At 54.0% G+C, this 20,515-nt stretch overlaps 1 protein-coding gene across 1 annotated transcript; it reads right to left on the reverse strand.

The window, feature by feature from the left end:
* Window positions 1–3,126: 3,126 nt before the first annotated feature.
* Window positions 3,127–13,052, reverse strand: S1PR2 (sphingosine-1-phosphate receptor 2). The gene is made up of 2 exons (XM_003809598.6): window positions 12,842–13,052; window positions 3,127–6,651 (listed from the first exon to the last, which is right to left on the reverse strand). The coding sequence occupies exon 2, from the start codon at window positions 6,607–6,609 to the stop codon at window positions 5,548–5,550; it is 1,062 nt and encodes a 353-aa protein (XP_003809646.2). The 5' UTR covers window positions 6,610–6,651; window positions 12,842–13,052; the 3' UTR covers window positions 3,127–5,547.
* Between the last annotated feature and the right edge of the window lie 7,463 nt (window positions 13,053–20,515).

Consider the following 20,515-nt stretch of genomic DNA (forward strand, 5'->3'; position numbering starts at 1 on the left):
CAAAACAAAAAAACTCCTGACCTCAGGTGATCCGCCCGCCTCGGCCTCCCAAAGTGGTGGGATTACAGGCATGAGCCACCGTTGGCCGGGCCCTATTTTATTTTCTTCCTAGCACTTAACACTCACTGAAATGACCACCATTTGCTTTTGTTTTATTTATTCAACAAGTATTTATTAAGGACCTACTGTGTGTAGGCATTCCAGGCAGAGGGAACAGCAGGTGCAAAGGCCCTGGTGTGGGAACATGCCAAGTAGTGTTTAAGATGTTAGAGATAGCCAGGCATGGTGGCTCATGCCTGTAATCCCAGCACTTTGGGAGGCTGAGGTGGGAGGAGCACTGAGCCCAGGAGTTTGAGAGCAGCCTGGGCAACACGGTGAAACCCTGTCTCTACAAACAATACAAAAAAGCAGGCCAGTGTGTTGGCACATACCTGTAGTTCCACCTACTTGGGAGATTGAGGTGGGAGGATGGCTTGAGCCCAGGAGGTCAAGGCTGTGGTGAGCTGTGATTACGTCACTGCACTCCAGCCTGGGTGACAGAGTCAGACCCTGTATCAAAAAAAAAAAAAAAAAAAAAAATGCTAGAGAGCCATAAATAGCCAGGCAAGTTGGCTCACACCTGTAATCTCAGCACTTTGGGAGGTTGAGGCAGGCAGATCTCTTAAGCCTAGGAGTTCAAGACCAGCCTGGGCAACATGGCAGAATCATGTCTCTACAAAAAAAGAAAATTAGCAGGCTTATAATCCCAGTTACTAGGAAGCCTGAGGTGGAAGTATCACCTGAGCCCATGAGCCCAGGAGGTTGAGGCTGTAGTGAGCTGTGATTGCACCACTGCACTGGAGCCTGGGTAACAGAGTAAGACCTTGTCTCAAAAAAAAACAAAAAAACAACACAGGAGATACATTAGTAAATAAGGCAGGTGCAGTCCTATATTCACAGTGCTTGTATTTTAATGGGGGTAGAGACAGATAAATTGATACATATTAGGTTGGTGCTAAAGTCATTGCGGTTTTTGCCATTAAAAGTCATTGTAGGCCGGGCACGGTGGCTCACGCCTGTAATCCCAGCACTTTGGGGGGCCGAGGTGGGTGGATCACAAGGTCAGGAGGTTGAGACCATCCTGGCTAACACGGTGAAACCCTGTCTCTACTAAAAAAAATACAAAAAATTAGCCTGGCATGGTGGCGGGCACTCATAGTCCCAGCTACTCAGGAGGCTGAGGCAGGAGAATGGTGTGAACCCAGGAGGCGGAGTTTGCAGTGAGCCGAGATCGGGCCATACACTCTAGCCTGGGTGACAGAGCGAGACTCCATCTCAAAAAAAAAAAAAAAAGTCATTGTGGGTTTTGCCATTAAAAGAAATAGCAAAAGTCATTGCAATTTTTGCTATTAAAGGTAATGGCAAAAACCGCAATGACTTTTGCACCAACTTAATAATATATACTGCCAGGTAATAAGCAAGTGACTCCTTTCTGAGGAGGTGGCATTTGAGCAGAGTCCTGAAGGGGGAGATAGAGAACCCTGTGGGTACTTGGGGAAAATCTATTGACTCCAGCCTGGCCTGTGCCTTTTTCCCCCACCCCACCCCCCATCCCATCTAGGGCTCAGGTTTCCAAACAGAGGTTGTTGTCTCAACTGCTAGAGAAGGGGAATTCCGATGGGGGTTGCAGGCCCTCAGCCTCTGCGGTCTGCCTTCTCTCCCACTGGCTGTCCTAGTCTTTGAGCTGGTGTTGCTGTATGGGGCTCCAGCTTGGGTGCCTAGGGTCCCCCATCAAAGGGTTCATGCCTGAAATCCCAGCACTTTGGGAGGCCAAGGTGGAGGCAGGAGGATCGCTTGAGCCCAGGAGTTCGAGACCAGCCTGGGCAACATAGGGAGACCCCCCATCTCTACAAAAAAAAAAAAAAATTAGCCAGGCATGGTGATGCATGTCTGTGGTCCCAGCTACTTGGGAGGCTGAAGTGAACCATGATGGCACCAACTGCACTACAGCCTAGGCAACAGAGCAAGACCCTGTCTCAAAAAACAAACAAACAAACAAACAAAAAAACTCTAGACTTTTCTTCAAAGGAGCCACTGAGCCGGCTGCCTGCAGACAAAAGAGAAGAGTATCACCAGGGAACCCACCGAGGGACCCACCCGAGGCTGCATCCTGTCTTGGCTTCTCCTGGTTCTTGATGAACTTCGTGGCTCCTCCTTCCACGGCAAAGAGGGAGCTGAGTGGCCTCTCTCTGTCTTTTTTTTTTTTTGCTCTGCTCTGTCGCCCAGGCTGGAGTGCAGTGCCGTGATCTCGGCTCACTGCATCCTCCACCTCCCGGATTCAAGCAATTCTCTTGCCTCAGCTTCCTGAGTAGCTGGGACTACAGGCACCCGCCACCACACCCAGCTAATTTTTGTATTTTTTGCAGAGACGGGGTTTCCCTATGTTGGCAGGCTGGTCTCGAACTCCTGATCTCAAGTGACCCACCCACCTCAACCTCCCAAAGTGCTGGAATTATAGGAGTGAGCCACTGCACTCAGCTGAGTGGCCTCTCTCTAGCCCAGTGGTGGATCCAGTATGGTCTGGAGTCAGCCTGCTTGGGTTCAAATCCAGACAGGCGCTACCCCGACTAGCGCTGTGTGACTCTGAGCAGTTTGCTTGATCTCTCTGAACTCACACCTCCATAAGAGTTTATAGTAACTTCCACCTCCTGAGCAGTCAAGTCTTTATGCCTGGAAAGTGCTCGGTGAAGATCAGCCATTACTTTTGGGAACACCGTGTCTAAGGGTGGGTATCTGGGTTCTTTGTAGCACCCTCAAACCATCTCTCCAGCTCCCCGGGAGGCACATACAATTGGGAGGATGTAGGAGCCTCCCACCACCTGCCAGGCTGTCTCTTTCAGAGAAAGCAGGGAGATCCCAGGCCGAGTTAATCCCTGGGAGGTGCAGGAGAGTTGCCCCTGGGAAAGATCCCGGTTGACCTCTGTTTTCTCCTGGCTCAGGCCGGGTTAAGGGTGTCAGGAGCACAGAATGGGAAGGTTGGCAAAGGATGAGTTACTCAGGCAGCAGCCCCCCTCCTGTTCCATCCAGCCCAGCCATGGGGCGCTCCTGGGGGAAATTGCTCCCTGAAAAGACACACCAACCACAGGAAACAGAAATTGAACCGTTTATTAGCCTAGGTCTGGGTTTCAGGCATTGCGGAGGCACGTCTGGGGAGCTCTATGAGGGGAAACAAGCCCCTGACTGGCTCCTTGCCCCCCAAAGACCCGCTCCCCCAGGCTTTGCATTCACAACAAATTACTCTGAGGCATGAGGTTTCCTTCCCCAAGGTGAGCTGCACCCCAGCTCTCCAGTGGGAGGATGGGCCAGCAATTCCAAAGGGGTCTGGGCAGGACCAGAGCTCCCCGACTTTGGCAGCTTCAACACAAACATGAGCAGACAGGACAGCATTCATTCTGGGGGAAATGTGACCAGGAGAGGAGGGTCACAGACATCACGCCTATGTGCACACGCGCGCGCGCACACACATACACACACACACACACATAAATATACGTTTGTACCGTAACATCCCTTCCATTATCCACAGGTTTTTGTGAAGTCCTTCTGGGGTGTTAGGGGAGAGTGTCCCCAGGAAATGTCCCTAGCCACTGCCACCCCCATGCTCCATTCTATATAACTTGAAAGAAGAAGGCCGGGCACAGTGGCTCACGCCTGTAATCCCAGCAATTGGGGAGGCCGAGGCGGGCGGATCACTTGAGGTCAGGAGTTTGAGACCAGCCTGGCCAACGTAGTGAAACCCTGTCTCTACTAAAAATACAAAAATTAGCCAGACATGGTGGCAGGTGCCTGTAGTCCCAGCTACTCGAGAGGCTGAAGGAGGAGAATCGCTTGAACCCGGGAGGTGGAGGTGGCAGTGAACGGAGATTGAACCACTGCCACCTCAGCCTGGGTGACACAGTGAGACTCCATCTCAAAAACAAAACAAAAATCTTGAAACTGTCTCAAAAAAAAAATCTTGAAAGAAGACACAGCGGGGTTCTTGAAAGAAGGCACAGAGAAGGCTCAAGGCTTCTCTCTGCCTTGCTCAGGAGACCTGGTACCTTAGCTGGGGCTGCAGGTGTGGAGCTGAGAATAGCTTGGGGGGTGGCTGTTTTTGAAAGGAGGGTGTCTGTGCAAATATCACACCCAGAATTTTCTCAAGTTGCGCCTTGCATCAAGAGTCCCAAAGTCCTCCCCAGCCACCCAAACTCGTTTTTCTCACTTTTGGTGATTATTCTGTGCCCCAAATAGTGCAACTGAGCAATGAGGTCTGAGAATGAGGAATGGACCTCAGCCGCCATCCCCTCCCCACCTCCAGCCGTGGTTTCCGGGCCTCAGAGAGACGGGGAGAAGTCGTCAAGTGGCAGCTGATGAAATTTGGGGAAGCTGTGGATTTGGGCTCTGGATGGTCAGAGAGGAGGCCTCTAGCTCCTCAGGACAGTGGTTCTGTAGTCGCACGAAGTTGCCCAGAGAAGGTGGCAGGAGGAATACATTCGAAAAGGAGAAATCGGTGCAGGACTAGGGGCCAGGGAAGAAAATGCAGAAATTCTTTGTACCGCCAGGTGAGGTGGCTTACGCCTGTAATCCCACACTTTGGGAGGCCAACACGGGCAGATCATGAGGTCAGGAGTTCGAGACCAGCCTGGCCAACATGGTGAAACCCCGTCTCTACTAAAAATACAAAAAAAAAAAAAAAAAAAAAAAAATTACCTGGGCGTGGTGGTAGGCACCTGTAATCCCAGCTACTCAGGAGGCTCAGGCTGGAGAATCGCTTGAACCTGGGAGGCGGAGGTTGCAGTGAGCTGAGACCGTACCACTGCACTCTCCAGCCTGGGCAACAGAGCGAGACTTCATCTCAAAAAAAAAAAAAAAAAAAAAAAAAAAGGCCGGGCACGGTGGCTCACGCCTGTAATCCCAGCACTTTGGGAGGCCGAGGCGGGCGGATCACGAGGTCAGGAGATCAGGACCATCCTGGCTAACACGGTGAAACCCCATCTCTACTAAAGGTACAAAAAATTAGCCAGGTGTGGTGGCAGGCGCCTATAGTCCCAGCTACTTGGGAGGCTGAGGCAGGAGAACGACATGAACCCAGGAGGCGGGGCTTGCGGTGAGCCGAGATCGCGCCACTGCACTCCAGCCTGGGCAGCAGTGCAAGATTCCGTCTCAAAAAAAAAAAACAAAAGAAATCCTTTGTACCAGGTGGTAAAGTGCTCCTGACCTGAGCTCCCCTTAAATGCTGCCTGCCCTCACCCTGGCTCTTCACAGATCCCCTGCCCTGGCCTCCCCAGGATCCAGTTCTAAAGGGGTCACACTAGCCACTGGACTGGCCCTCAGGACCGCACTGCAACACTGCTATGTGACTAGTCAGTGCCTTATCTGGCCTTTCCAGGTGTGAAATATTTGCAACATCACCCAGGTCTGTGGGGCGGGGGCATCTGGCTCAGTAGCCCCACGTCTCTGTCTGGGGTCACCCAGTGGCCTCTCCATGAACCCCTCTGCCCTGGCCTGGTTGTTGGTCCACCCCCACCCTCAGACCACCGTGTTGCCCTCCAGAAACGTGGGTGACGTGGGCATGTGCATGCCCCTCTCCAGGGAGCTGGAGCTGCGGAGTGGCAGGAGGTGGTGGCCCGGGGTCCCGCCCCGCCTCCGTCCTTGCACCCCCACCCCCGGCCGACAGCACTGCAGCGGCCGAAGCACCTCCCGCCGCAGGTCCCGGCTGCGCCACGTGTAGATGACGGGGTTGAGCAGGGAATTCAGGGTGGAGAAGGCGAAAAAGTAGTGGGCTTTGTAGAGGATCGGGCAGGAGTGGACGGGACAGGCATAGTCCAGAAGGAGGATGCTGAAAGCGGGCAGCCAGCAGACGATAAAGACGCCTAGCACGATGGTGACCGTCTTGAGCAGGGCTAGCGTCTGCGGGGCGGCCACGTCAGCGTGGCTTGAGCGGACCACGCAGTAGATGCGCACGTACAGGGCCACGATGGCCAACAGGATGATGGAGAAGATGGTCACCACGCACAGCACATAATGCTTGGCGTAGAGAGGCAGGACAGTGGAGCAGGCTTCGAGGTGGCCCAGGCAGTTCCAGCCAAGGATGGGCAGGCCACCGAGGACCAACGAGATGAGCCACGAGGCCCCGATGAGCAGGAGCATGCGGCAGCTCTTGTCGCTGCCATACAGCTTGACCTTGGCAATGGCCACGTGGCGCTCAATGGCGATGGCCAGGAGGCTGAAGACAGAGGCCGAGAGCGTGATGAAGGCAGAGCCCTCCCGGGCAAACCACTGCACAGGCGTCAGCCTCAGCGTGACAGAGCCAGAGAGCAAGGTATTGGCTACGAAGGCCACGCCTGCCAGTAGATCGGAGGCGGCCAGGTTGCCCAGAAACAGGTACATTGCCGAGTGGAACTTGCTGTTTCGGGCCACCGCAATGAGCACCAGAAGGTTTTCCACCACAATGGCGCAACAGAGGATGACGATGAAGGCCGAGGCCACCTGGCGGGAGGTCGTCTCCTGCGTTTCCAGCGTCTCCTTGGTATAATTATAGTGTTCCTGGACCTTGTTGGGGTTCAGGTACTCCGAGTACAAGCTGCCCATGGTGGGGCTCAGAGGCCTGCTGGGGCCATGGGGCTCTCAGAACTGCAGAGAAGACAGACAGACAGACAGACAATAGGTCAGAGCTGTGGCTGCTACCTGGGCTCTGGCCTCGGATGGGCTGAGATTCAATTTCCTGCTCTGTTACTCTTCAAGGAAGGGCCACATGAATTCAGAATCATCATCATCCCCACTTACAGACAGGAAACCCAGAGAGATTAATTCACTTTCCTAAAGTCTCAAATTTAACCAGCGGCAGGGCCAGAGAGACTGGCTCTGCGGCCTCTATAAGCCCTAGGCTACGCTCTTTCTTATTTATTTTATTTATCTATATTTTAAAGACAAGGTCTTGCTCTGTCATTCAGGCTGGAGTGCAGTGGCGCAATCATAGCTCCCTGCAGCCTTGAACTCCTGGGCTCAAGTGATCCTCCCACCTCAGCCTCCCACCTCAGCTTCAGCTACAAGCACATGCCACCACGCCTGGCTAATTTTTTTTTTTTTTTTTTTTTTTTTTGAGATGGAGTCTCCCTCTGTTGCCCAGGCTGGAGTGCTGCGGCACGGTCTTGGCTCACTGCAACCTCCTCCTCCTGGGTTCAAGTGATTCTCCTGCCTCAGCTTCCTGAGTAGCTGGGATTACGGGTACCTGCCACCAGGCCCAGCTAATTTTTTTTTTATTTTTAGTAGAGACGGGGTTTCACCATGTTGGCCAGCATGGTCTCGAACTTCTGACCTCATGATCCGCCTGCCTCGGCCTCTCAAAGCGCTGGGATTACCAGTGTGAGCCACCGGGCCCAGCCGCCTGGCTAGTTTTTTTGTTTTTTAGAGATTGGGTCTCACTGTGTTGTCCAGGCTGGTCCTGAACTCCTGGCTTCAAGCAATTCTCCTCGGCCTCTCAAAGCAATGAGATTACAGGTATGAACCATGACATCTTGCCTCTTTTAATTTTCATTATTATTTTCTAGAGATAGGGTCTTGCTCTGTCACCCAGGCTGGAGTGCAGTGGCATGATCATAGCTCACAGTTGTCTCTACTCCTGGGTTCGAGTGATCCTACTGAATCAGTCTCCTGAGTAGCTACACGCTTTCAAAGGGAAAGAAGCTCCCCCAAATGGCATGAAAAATATAATACTTCCAGAAACCTTGCCCACCTACCCAGAGAGCAAGCCCTAGGCAGGTCCTGGAGGGTTTGTCTCTTTTCTGGAACACACAGGCGCCTGCGCCCTCATGCTGACCTGGGTCAGGGAGAGTCTCACCACTGATAGCTCCGTGCCCTGCTCATTCATTACCACCCACTAATGCTGGATTTCAGGCTGGGTCTAAGCCTTGAGGCCACGGGTGCTCCCAAGATAAGGTCTTGGGGAGACACCAGGGCGGCCCTGAGATTCAAACATCCCAGAGGTCACACCATCTTCAAGGACACAGACCTTGAAGGCAATCCAGAATTTGCTCCCATTCCACCTCTGAAACACTGGGCAAGTCCCTAGACGCTGTCTCAGCCTGAACCTCCTTATCTGTGCAATGGAGAGAAGAAAGCCCACTTCATGGGGGTGATGGGAAAATCCTTTTAAATGACGCATGAGGCACGTTTAGCTCATAGTAAGCACTCAACAAATACTGCCAAATGTTATTAGCTCCCCTCTTTCCTCCAGTCCTTTGGGAAGGGAAGGGATGTAAGCCAACCAGACGAGATCTCCAACAGCCTGTTCTCATCAGCACCATCTAGCTCTGCCCTGGGACAGAAGGTCCTGCCGGGATGGGCAGGGCGCTGGCACCCCCTCCCCAGCCAGGATGAAATCCAGATGTGAGGCCCCTGGAACAAACAGGGTGGAGTCCTCACTCTGCAGTCACATCCGGTGTGAGGAAGGCGGGATGTAGGGGGAGTCAGGATGGGAGAGACCCCATCTGGGAGGTCCTGGCTGGGAGGATGGGGCAGCTTTGCTGAAGTCATGTGAGCCGTGAAGGGGTGTGCAGCCCGGGAGGGGGTAAGGCATTTGTTCCATGAAAGCCTGAGTCACCCCCCAACCCCCTCCCATCCCCCCCCATCGCCACCCACCAAGGAAAACTGAGCCGTGGTGGGAGGGGGCGGGGAGAGGCGCTCCTCGGCAGAGAGGATGAGAGGCAGACACCATGGCCTTCCCCCAGCTTGGGGGTAGGGTTGGGGGGTGTCAGAGGCGCCAGTGCAGTGTATGCCTTTCATGAAGGGAGAGGAAGTTCCAGCCCGTAGCTAAATGGGAGGGAGGGGGGAGAGTAGGGGGAGTCCTCCCCAGGTCCCTAGAAACACGTCTGGCAAGGACTGTGTGCACCGTTCCAGAAAAGTCTGGTTAGGCCAGTTCTCCTGAGCCCAGGAGTGATGGAGGCTTCCGGAGTCACCCAGCCATCTCAGTCCCTGGCCGCCCCCTCCAAGGGGCATCCTGGCCCCTGGCTGGATAGAGGCAGCTGCTCCCCCAGGGCGGAGGGACATCCGTCCTAGTTTGGGAACAGACAAGGGCTTGTGCACGTCCCCGGGGACTGCTGCCCCTCCCAGATAGCCACACAGAGGCCCCTTGTTCCCTTGCTGGACGGAGCCCCGGGCATCTTGATGCCCTCTGCACGCTGCAGCCAGTCCCAGGCAGGCTTGGGCCCAGGCTGCGGCTGGATCAGACACAGCTGATGGGCCGGAAACAGCCCACGCCCTGATTGGCTCATTTTCAATCCAAGGGCACTGAGCAATTTGCCTATTGGCCCGGGCTTTCCATCTTCTGCCTCTGATTGGTCCAGTTGGGGGCGCTCTACGGCCAGCCCTACTGATGGGGTCCTTTATAGGCGACGGGAGCTCAGGCTTTCTAAGGATAGAGTTAATGCTATGTGGACGTCCCTAGGGGGAGTTTGAACCGCAGCCTGACCTCTGGGTCACCCCGACCAGACACCCCCAGGCTGCCCTGGCCTGCTGGGCCCCTCCTGGGGTTCATAAGTGAGAATCAAGGTCCCTTTCCAGGCCTGGGAAGCACGCTGTGCAGTGCAGCCGCCCCCTCTGCTGCTCACCAAGAGATTTGCTGTGGCTTCCTGGAGAAATAAGAAATGTGTTTAGGCCGGGCGCAGTGGCTCATGCCTGTAATCCCAGCACTCTGGGAAGCCGAGGCGGGCCTATCACCTGAGGTCATGAGTTCAAGACCAGCCTGGCCAACATGGTAAACCCCCCCCTCTCTACTCAAAATACAAAAAAAATTAGCCGGGCATGGTGGTGTGTGCCTGTGATCCCAGCTACTTGGGAGACTGAAGCAGGAGAATCGCTTGAACCCGGGAGGCAGAGGTTGCAGTGAGCCAAGATCGCAGCCATTGCACTCCAGCCTGGGTGACAGAGCGAGACTCTGTCTCAAAACAAAACAAAACAAAACAAAACGAAATGAAATGTGTTCAGCCCTTGCACCCCAGGGACTAACCAAGCAGTCTGTCTTTTTCCCTGAGAGGAAGACTGGGGGTGCTGCACTCTCACCTTCTGCAGCCCGGGGAGGCTAAGGCATTCACAGAGGGAGAAGCAGCTCTCCTAGAGAAGGGGAAACTGAGGCCCACATTCTATCCAAGCCTCATCTTAACCACTCGGACTTTACTGAGGCAAGCACTTGGGCGGTTGACGCCTCCCAGAAAGAGGAAGCAGGGCACTGAGGTTGGAGCTGGCAGAAGAGTCACCCCCTAGGTGGATGGCGTGGCCTAGCCCATGTCCCCTCCCTGTGTAAGGTTACCAGGTTTTGAGAAGGACACAGAGCCTGTCTCCCGGTCACCTTCACCAAGTCTGCCCTGACTCCCTCTCAGAAGCTCAGAAAGAGGCCACTGGGCTCACATAGAATGTCCAGGCCTGAAATGGAACAGGAGGGACAAGTGATGGGGTTTGGAAGGAAGGGAAGAGAGATAGACTCAGACGACTGTTTGTCTGGAGATTAGGAGAGGGGAAGGATGGAGGAAGCCTCAGTGGCTTCCAAGGTCCTCTCCACCCACTCCCAGTTCCAGAAAGGCAGGCCCTGTGGTTACAGTTCCCCCTGGTCACCCATGGAGCCCGTGGTAGCCACCCTACCTTTTGGTTTCCCTATGGTTGTCAGGACCCCCTACCCTGCCATTCTCTACCAAGCAGCCAGGGGGAGCTTTTAAACTTGTAACTCCATGTCACTCCCCAACTCCAAATTCTTCCATGGCTCCCTATAGCCCAAGTAGCATGGCCCCTGCCGATGAAGCCTCCTCCCACTCTTCCCCCAGGGCCATTCCACTCCAACCACACTAAACGTCCTCCATGCTACCCCTACCCCTACCTCCAAGCCTTTATCCCTGCTGTTCTTCTTGGGGCACACTCTTTTTCTCAATTTTTTTTTTTTTGAGACAGAGTCTCACTCTGTTGCCCAGGCTAGAGTGCAGTGGTGTGATCTCGGCTCACCACAACCTCTGCCTCCTGAGTTCAAGTGATTCTCCTGCCTCAGCCTCCTGAGTAGCTGGGATTATAGGTGCCTACCACCACACCTGGCTAATTTTTGTATTTTTAGTAGAGACGGGGTTTCACCATGTTGGCCAGGCTGGTCTGGAACTCCTGACTTCAGGTGATTCACCTGCCTAAGCCTAGGAAAGTGCTAGGATTACAGGCGTGAGCCACCACGCCTGGCCTTTCCTCAAATCTTTGAATGGCTGTCTCCCCATCTTTCAGAAAGGCAGGCCCTGTGGTTACAGTTTCCCCTGGTCACCCATGGAGCCCGTGGTAGCCACCCTACCTTATAGAAAGTGACCTTTCTATTTGAAGGTCACTTCCTCAGAGGGGACTCCCCTGACCCCCAGTCTACAATAGCAGCCATCTCCAAGCCTTTTCTAATCACAGAATCTTGTTTTATTATCTGCACAGCGCTTGCCTCTATGGGAAACTATCATATCTTTCCTTTTCTGTCTGGCTTCCACCTAGACAGTCAATGCGTAAGGCCAGGGAGCAAGTCAGTTATCAGCCCCTACAGGGATGCCTGGCACAAATAAAACACTCAGAAAACGTGTGGAATGGGCAAATGAATGAATGAATGAACCAATGAACAAAGGAGACCCTAGTGGGTTCCCAAGGGTGGAAACTCCTAAGTTCAGCCCAGACCCAAACAGCAACAAAGGAGCCTGGAGACACCTCTGGTCCGCGGGCAGCGCCCCCATCGCCCACCATCAACCAGGCAAAGCCCAGCGTGTCTCCATGGAGATGGCAGCAGGACCCGCCCCCGTGCTGGCCCGCACTCTCGGCCTCCTTATCTGGCTTAGGAATGCGCGGTATCCACGCTCGCTCGCGCGGGAGCCACGCCTCCTCTCCCCCCCGCCCCCGAGACCGCCACGCGCGCGGGGCCCCCACGTCTCCAAGCGGCACTGGAAGGATTCCTCTCCGTCCCGCCAGGGGTCCCGCCTCGAGATTCTGGGAAGACTGGGGGTGGGGGACCAGATCGCAGCAGCAGCTGCACCGCGAGTTCCGCGCCTGGCCGTGTCGCCCCACGAGGGGGACCGTGGGCTCAGCGCGTGGCGCCCGGAGCATCTGACAAGGACAGAGACAGAGGAGGGGGTGGAAATCCCCGGGTGAGTCAACCCGTGCCTGAGAAGGGGGCGAGTTCCGACGCTCCGCCCGGCTCGGGGCCACGAGAGGTCCGCGCCACGCGCGCCTTCACCCACGACCCATCCCTGAGCCGGAGTTGAAAGAGGAGGCGTCTGAGCCACGCAGTCACTTTCTCTTTCCTTACAAAACAAAGCCACGCCCCCCGCCGGGGGACCGGAGGAGGCAAACAACTTGGGGAAACCGAGGCAGAAAGCCCGACGTCCGACCGCCCTCCCCGTGGGTGCCGCCCCTTGGCTTGGAGGCTCCACGGCGCGCACATCCTTTTGCCCTCGCTCAGCCGGAGTCAGCCAGGAGGGGTGCTGCACCCCTCCCCCAAACACACTCCCCAAGACCCCGGTCCCCGAGCACGGCGTCCTGCCTCCCAAAGACTCCAGTCGAAAGCGCTCGGATTCCGCCTTCTCCCCGGCGCCAACTTCCTGCTGCTGAGAAAGGCGGGGAGCACAGTCTCGGGGTTCGCGGCCGAGGCAGTGGGGGCCGCCCGGAGTCTTGGAGAGGGCGCACTGTGACCACCCGCTCCGTGCAGCAGGAACCCAGGCGGCGCGTGCGCGCCCCAGCCCCCCGATTGGGGCCCCTCAGCTCGGATCCCGAGACCTCAGGGGACCAGGCCCGCCTTTTCTGCCTCCTTGTCGCCACGCGCGCTCACCTGGCTAGGCCGGCCCGGCTCCCGGCCCTGGCCGGAGGGGCCTTGGCGTCTGCGTCCCCGGGGCGGCCGCGGCTGGGGCTGGGGTTGCCAGCCGGGCTCGGCTACGTCCCGGGGCTGGGACGAGGGACAGAGGGGGGCGGGGAGAGCCGCCGCCTCTGCCCCCCGCTCGCCCCGCCCTCCTCTCCTCCCCTTTCCGGCGGCGGCTGCAATGAATTCCAGATGTGACCGGCCGGCTGGCCGGGGCGCACGCGGGGGCCGACAGGAGCTGCACGGAGGGCCCTTTGTCCGCCCCCCCGACCTCTCACTCTGCCCCTCCCAGCCCCCACCCGTGAGAACCGGCCGGCGCGAAACGTCACGCAGCCTGGTGACGTCACAGTACTCCTGGCCAGGTGGCCTCAACCTGAAAACTGTCTTCAACCCCAGGTTACCTCTGGGCTTACCCCTGGGACCCTGGACTTGGAAGAAAACACGAGATCACATTTATTGACTCAACAAAGAGCCTTGGAAGTACCTACTAGGTGTCAACGCAGCAAATAGGCATTAAGTGCCTACTGTGTGTCCACCCAACAAATAATGAAATTCCTACTAAGTGCGATGCCCTGTCCCAAAGACAAAATTGATCTCTCTCTTTTTTTTTTTTTTTCTTTTTTTGAGACATGGTCTCGCTCTGTCATCCAGGCCAGAGTGTGGTGGCTCAATCATAGCTCACGGGAGCCTCAACCTCCTGCCTCAGCCTCCAGAGTAGCTGGGACTACAGGTGCGCCATCATGCCTGGCTAATTTTTTGCAGTTTTTTGTAGAGATGGGGTCTCGCTGTGTTGCCCAGGCTGGTCTTGAACTGCTGCATTCAAGCAATCCTACTGCCTCAGCCTCCCAAAGTGCTGGAATGACAGGCGTGAGCCACTGTGCCTGACCAGTCTCTCCCTTGATAGGACTCCAGAATTCAGGTGCTGCCCTGTCTCCCTTGGGGGACTGGGGACACTCCACACTCTTTCCTGCCTCTGTAGATCACTGTCCCCTCTGGTGGGGGGACCAGCAAGGCCCAGTTTGTGCCTGCCTTCCAGCGTCGGGCCCAGTCTTCTATCCAGATTTCCAATTTTCACTAATTCCTGGGCATTTCTGTGTGCCTGCCTGCGGAAATGATGGACACTACACCTTCATCGAATGGTGTGTGTGTGTGTGTGTGTGTGTGTGTGTGTAACCAGCAGTTCGACAACAGGATAGGAAAGCCCCTCATTCCATCAACAAAATTTTTTTGTTTGAGACAGAGTCTTCCTTTATCTCCCAGGCTGGGGTGCAGTGGTGCCATTTCAGCTCACTGCAACCTCTGCCTCCCAGGTTCAAGCTATTCCTGTGCCTCAGCTTCGCAAGTAGCTGGAAATACAGGCGCGTGCCACCACACCTGGCTGATTTTTTTGTATTTTTAGTAAAGACAGGGTTTCACCATATTGGCCAGGCTGGTCTCGAACTCGTGACCTCAAGTGATCCGCCTGCCTCGGCCTCCCCAAGTGCTGGGATTACAAATGTAAACCACAGCACCTGGCAACAAATATTTTTTATGCACCTACTGGGCACAGCAGTGAACAACAACAACAACAACAAAAAGGAAAAACTCCTTGACCAGATGGATTTTTTTTTTTTTTTTTTTGAGACAGAGTCTAGCTCTGTCGCCAGGCTGGAATGTAGTGGCACTATCTCGGCTCACTGCAACCTCTGCCTCCCGGGTTCAAGCGATTCTTCTGCCTCAGCCTCCTGAGTAGCTGGGATTACAGGCATGCGCCACCATGCCCAGCTAATTTTTGTAGTTTTAGTAGAGATGGAGGTTTCACCATGTTGGCCAGGATGGTTTCGATCTCCTGACCTCATGATCTGCCCGCCTCGGCCTCCCAAAGTGCTGGGATTACAGGCATGAACAACCGTGCCCGGCCAACCCAGTGGATCTTATGTTCAGGTGGGAAATATGGCTTTTTATGAGGGTACCATTTGTGAAAATGTAGACATTATATGTTATAAACATAATCTGGCCAGGCACGGTGGCTCACGACTGTAATCCCAACAGTTTGGGAAGCCAAGGTGGGTGGATTGCTTGACCCTAGGAGTTCTAGATTAGCCTGGGCAACATGGTGTAACCCCATCTCTACAAAAAATATAAAAATTGGCTGGGCATGGTGGCTCACGCCTGTAATCCCAGCACTCTAGGACTCCAAGGTGGGTGGATCACTTGAGGTCAGGAGTTCGAGACCAGTCTGGCCAATATGGCAAAACCCTTTCTTTACTAAAAATACAAAAAATTAGCCGGGCGTGGTGGCGGGCGCCTGTAATCCCAGCTACTCGGGAGGCTGAATTAGGAGAATAGCTTGAACCCGGGGAGGCGGGGGTTGCAGTGAGCCAAGATGGTGCTATTGGACTTCAGCCTGGGCAACAGAGCAAGACTCCGTCTCAAAAAATAAAATAAAATAAAAATAAAGAGGCTGGGTGCAATGGCTCACACCTGTAACCCCAGCACTTTGGGAGGCAAAGGCAGGTGGATCACCTGAGGTCAGGAGTTCAAGACGAGGCTGGCCAACATGGCGAACCCCATCTGTACTAAAAGTACAAAAATTAGCCGGGAATGGTAGTGTGTACCTGGAGTCCCAGCTACTCGGGAGGCTAAGGCAGGAGAATTGCTTGAACCCTGGAGGTAGAGGTTCCAGTGAGCCGAGATCATGCCATTGCACTCCAGCCTCGGCGACAGAGCAATACTCCATTTTAAATAAATAAATAAATAAAACTAAATAAATAAATGGAGTAGTCTTGTGTGTACTGATGGGAAATGGTCTTCAACATATTAAGTTGAAAAAGTACAGTGTAGACCAGTATGCATTGCATTTCTGGGTGTATTTATAAGAACTATATAAATACACACACATTTGCCTGTGACACACAGTCTGTCTCTGGGAGAAGGCACCAGACCCTAGTCACAACAGTTACTCTTAGGGAGAGGAACCAGGGGGCAGGGAAACAAGGTAAGAAGAAACAGCTTTTCATGGTATACCCTGGAGGGCTGTTTGAAATCTTTTTTTTTTTTTTGAGATGAGGTATCTCCATATTGGCCAGGCTGGTCTCGAATTCCTGACCTCAGGTGATCCGCCTGCCTCAGCCTCCCAAAGTGCTGGGATTACAGGCATAAGCCACTGCGCCCAGCCTGCTGTTTGAAATCTTTAGCTTCTATTACCAATTCAAAAAAATGTACGAAGAGGTCGAGGCAAGGGAATCACCTGAATTCAGCAGTTCGAGACCAGCCTGACCAATATGGTGAAACCCCATCTCTATTAAAAATACAAGGCTGAGGCAGGCGGATCACGAGGTCAGGAGTTCAAGACCAGTCTGGCCAACATGGTGAAACCCGGTGTCTATTAAAAATACAAAAATTAGCTGGGCACAGTGGTGCACACCTGTAGTCCCAACTACTTGGGCAGTAGAATTCTACTGAGGCAGTAGAATCACTTGAACCCAGGAGGCAGAGGTTGCAGTGAGCCGAGATCCCGCCACTGCATTCCAGCCTGGGCAACACGGTGAGACTGCGTCTCAAAAAAACAAACAAACAAACAAAAAAAACCAACAAAAAACTAGCCAGGCGTGGTAGCAGGTGCCTGTAGTCACAGCCACTCTGGAGGCTGGGGCAGGAGAACTGCTTGAACCCGAGAGGTGGAGATTGCAGTGAGCCAAGATCGTGCCACTGCACTCCAGCCTAGGCGACAGAGTGAAACTCTATCTCAAAAAATATATTAAAAATTTTTAAAAATCGGTCATGGATAGTGGCTCATGTCTGTAATCCCAACACTTTGAGAGGCCAAGGTGGGAAGACCAGTTGTGCCCAGGAGCTTGAGATCAGCCTGCGCAATATAGTGAGACTTCATCTCTACAAAAGAAAAAACAAAAAATTAAACATTAGCCAAGCATGGTTGTGTGTGCCTGTAGTTCCAGCTACTCATGAGGCTGGGGTGGGAGGATCACTTGAGCCTGAGAGGTGGAGGTTGAAGTTAGCTGAAATCACACTGCTGCACTCCAGCCTAGTTGACAGAGCAAGACACTGTCTGGAAAAAAAAAAAATCAACAGGCCAAGCACGATAACTCACAACTGTAATCCTAGCACGTCGGGAGGCAGAGGCGGGAGGCTTGCTTGAGGCCAGGAATTTGAGACCAGCCCAGGCAATATAGTAAGAGCCCATCTCAAAAAAAAAAAAAAAAAAATCAACACGTTAATCCTACATATAGGCATGCAATATATGTGTGTATGTAACACAACATGTAATGCTCTGTGCTAAGCCTGGTGATGCCTAATTGGTTGCTGCCATCCAAAGCTGACAGTCTGATGGAGGAGACAGAGAAGAAACCAGAGAATTATTTTTATTTATTTATTTATTTATTTTGAGACAGAGTCTCGCTCTGTTGCCCAGGCTGGAGTGCACTGGCAAGATCTCGGCTCGCTGCAACCTCCACCTCCCAAGTTCAAGCAATTCTCCTGCCTCAGCCTCCCAAGTATCTGGGATTACAGGCACACACCACCACACCCGGCTAATTTTTGTATTTTCAGTAGAGATGGGGTTTCACCATGTTGGCCAGGCTGGTCTTGAACTCCTGACTTCAGGCGATCCACCTGCCTCGGCCTCCCAAAGTGCTGGGATTACAGGCGTGAGCCACCGTGCCCGGCCGAAACCAGACAATTCTAACACAGGGTGATGGGGCTTTGAAGGGGGGATACGAAGAAAGTCAGAAAGTGACTAGTCGATTCTAGACTTTGCCCCTTTTCCTGAGCTTGATTTCAGGGTCTGCTGGGTTCTGGGCCAGATCTTGGGGCGCACTTGGACCTTGGCAAAACCTCACTGCCTCCTCTACCAAGTGAGAAGTGTTGCCTGGACACTCTAGAAACCAGGTGTTTAATCCGCAGAGGAGGAAGCACGAAGAAAATTAGGTTTTCTCCTCGTCTGAGAGCTATCAGAGCGGAAATCTCAGTCTTGTGTGGGGACCTGAAGGCTGGGGAGGAAGTGACCGCCCTCATATGCCTGGGCTGGCTCAGCAATTTGCAGTCTCTCCTGGGACCTGGGGGGTTGGGGCAGAGGGGTGATGTCAAGGCTGCAGACATATGTGGCCGTCTGCCAGGGGAACCGTGGCTCCCAGACAAAGGTGATGTCCCCGGGGACACACAGACACACCGACATGCAACTTCCGCCTCCCTCCCACTTCTGAGGCAACACAATGTCTTTGCCAGGTCAGCCAAGGGAGCGCTATGGAGGACTGGAAAACGCTAGAGGCCTGGACTTCCTGATGGTCTTGGTGGGGGTCAGGAGGAGAGCTTGGCCGACCCCGGTGGCGGGGGGCAGGGGGCTGAGTGAGAGAACAGTGCAGGAGGAAGGAAACAGGGCCCTTTTCTTGGAGAACTCCCAGCAGGGGAAATAGAGGAGAAGGAAGAGGCTTGAACTAGCTTCCACTAATTATAGGGTCAGTGACAATAATGGCTAACACTCACAGCCACCGACTGTGTGCTAGATGTGGCGCTGTGAGTCCCCACAACCCGAGGAAGTGGGTATTACGATAATCATCATCTTTTTTTTTTTTTTTTTGAGATGGAGTCTCGCTCTGTCACTCAGGCTGGAGGGCAGTGGCGCGATCTCAGCTCACTGCAACCTCCGCCTTCCAGGTTCAAGGGATTCCCCTGCCTCAGCCTCCCGAGTAGCTGGGATTACAGGCACCCGCCGCCACACCTGGGTAATTTTTTGTATTTTTAGTAGAAACGGGGTTTCACTGTGTTAGCCAGGCTGATCTAGAACTCCTGACCTAAGCTGATCTGCCCACCTCGGCCTCCCAAAGTGCTGGGATTACAGGCGTGAGCCACCGTGCCTGGCCTTTTTTTTTTTTTTGAGATGGAGTCTCGTTCTGTCTCCCAGGCTGGAGTGGCAGTGGCATGATCTTGGCTCACTGCAACCTCCGCCTCCTGGATTCAAGCGATTCTCCTGCCTCAGCCTCCCAAGTAGCTGGGATTATAGGCCCACGCCACCATGCCTGGCTAATCTTTATATTTTTAGTGGAGACAGGGCTTCACCATGTTGGCCAGGCTGATCTCAAACTCCTGACCTGAAGTAATCTATTCCATGTCCCTTGGTCTTGGCCTCCCAAAGTGGCTCACACTCTTACAGGTGTGAGCCACTGTGCCCGGCCAATCCCATTTTAAAGAAGAGGAAAATTGACCAGGCGTGGTGGCTCACGCCTGTAATCCCAGCACTTTGGGAGACGAAGGTAGGCGGATCACCTGAGATCAGGAGTTAGAGACCAGTCTGGCTGACATGGCGAAACCCCATCTCTACTAAAAAGATAAAAATTAGCCAGGTATGGTGATGCGCGCCTGTAACCCCAGCTACTCGAGAGGCTGAGGCACAAGAATTGCTTGAACCCGGGAGGCGGAGGTTGCAGTGAGCCAAGATCATGCCATTGCACTCCAGCCTGGGTGAGAGAGCGAGACTCTATCTCAAAAAAAAGAAAAGGAGGAAAATTGAGGCATACAGGAGAGGTGAGATTCGAACTAGAGCCATCCGGCTCCTCTCAATCCAGCAGCCCTGGCTGTCTGTCTTCTTATTTATTCAGAGTCTCCACCCCATTCCTGTGCCACCACCCCCATCTCTGCCCCAGCAGGTAGGAACAGACAGGCAGTGGTTACCAGCCAGGACTACATTGGTCAACAGTGAGATGTGGAATGTTCTCCATAATCCAGGAGAAGGGACGCCCTCTGACCCCCATTCCTACCTTCACCCCAGATATTGTGAACTCCCCCAAATCCAGGAGGCCCAGGCCCTTCAAACCAGATCCTGTGGTTGCCCACCATGGCCCTGAAATCCATGAGTCGCAGGCCTGTTCTCCATCCTCCCTGGGCCTCCACTGCCCGCCACCCCCCTGGCTCTCGTCTCTGGCAGGAGGAACTGCCTGGGAAGTGTCTGAGATGGATCCCAACTTTCTCATCATCGCCCCAGCGCTGGGGGAAGGGGCCCCAGGCTACAGAGAAGCTTCCCAGATGCTGATCTTGGCAGGCATCAGGGAACTGCGGCAGCCTCATCTCCTCCATGGGCTCAGGGCCCACTTTCAGCTTCAGTGATGGGGTGGGGAGGCTCCCACTGGAGGCCAGCCTCTGCCACATCTGCACCAGAAGCAGTCTTGGCCCTTCGAGCTGGGGAAGGGGTGGGCTCTCTTCCCGCCGAAAGCAGGATGAACAATTAGGGGAAAGGGGAACCTCAAAAAGGCTAACTTCTCAGCAAGCCCCTCCCACCCCAGCCTGCTCATGACAGCTGACATGTGTATAACGTGCCAGTTACTGCCCTAAGTGTTTTACAAATATTGACTCACTCTCAATAGCTCACAGCAGCTCCCTCAACTAGAGAAAGGAGAGATAAACTGCAGTCCATCCTCACAATGGAAGACCATGCCTGTAATCTCAGCACTTTGGGAGGCTGAGGCGGGCGGATCACCTGAGGTCAGGAGTTCGAGACTAGCCTGGACAACATAGCGAAACCCCATCTCTACTAAAAACGAAAAAATTAGCTGAGTTTGGTGGTACGCACCTGTAATCCCAGCTACTCAGGCGGCTGAGGCAGGAGAATTGCTTGAACCCAGGAGGTGGAGGTTGCAGTGAGCCGAGATTGTGCCA

This window comes from Pan paniscus, chromosome 20 (assembly GCF_029289425.2).
Source record: "Pan paniscus chromosome 20, NHGRI_mPanPan1-v2.0_pri, whole genome shotgun sequence".
NCBI classification, from domain to species: domain Eukaryota; kingdom Metazoa; phylum Chordata; class Mammalia; order Primates; family Hominidae; genus Pan; species Pan paniscus.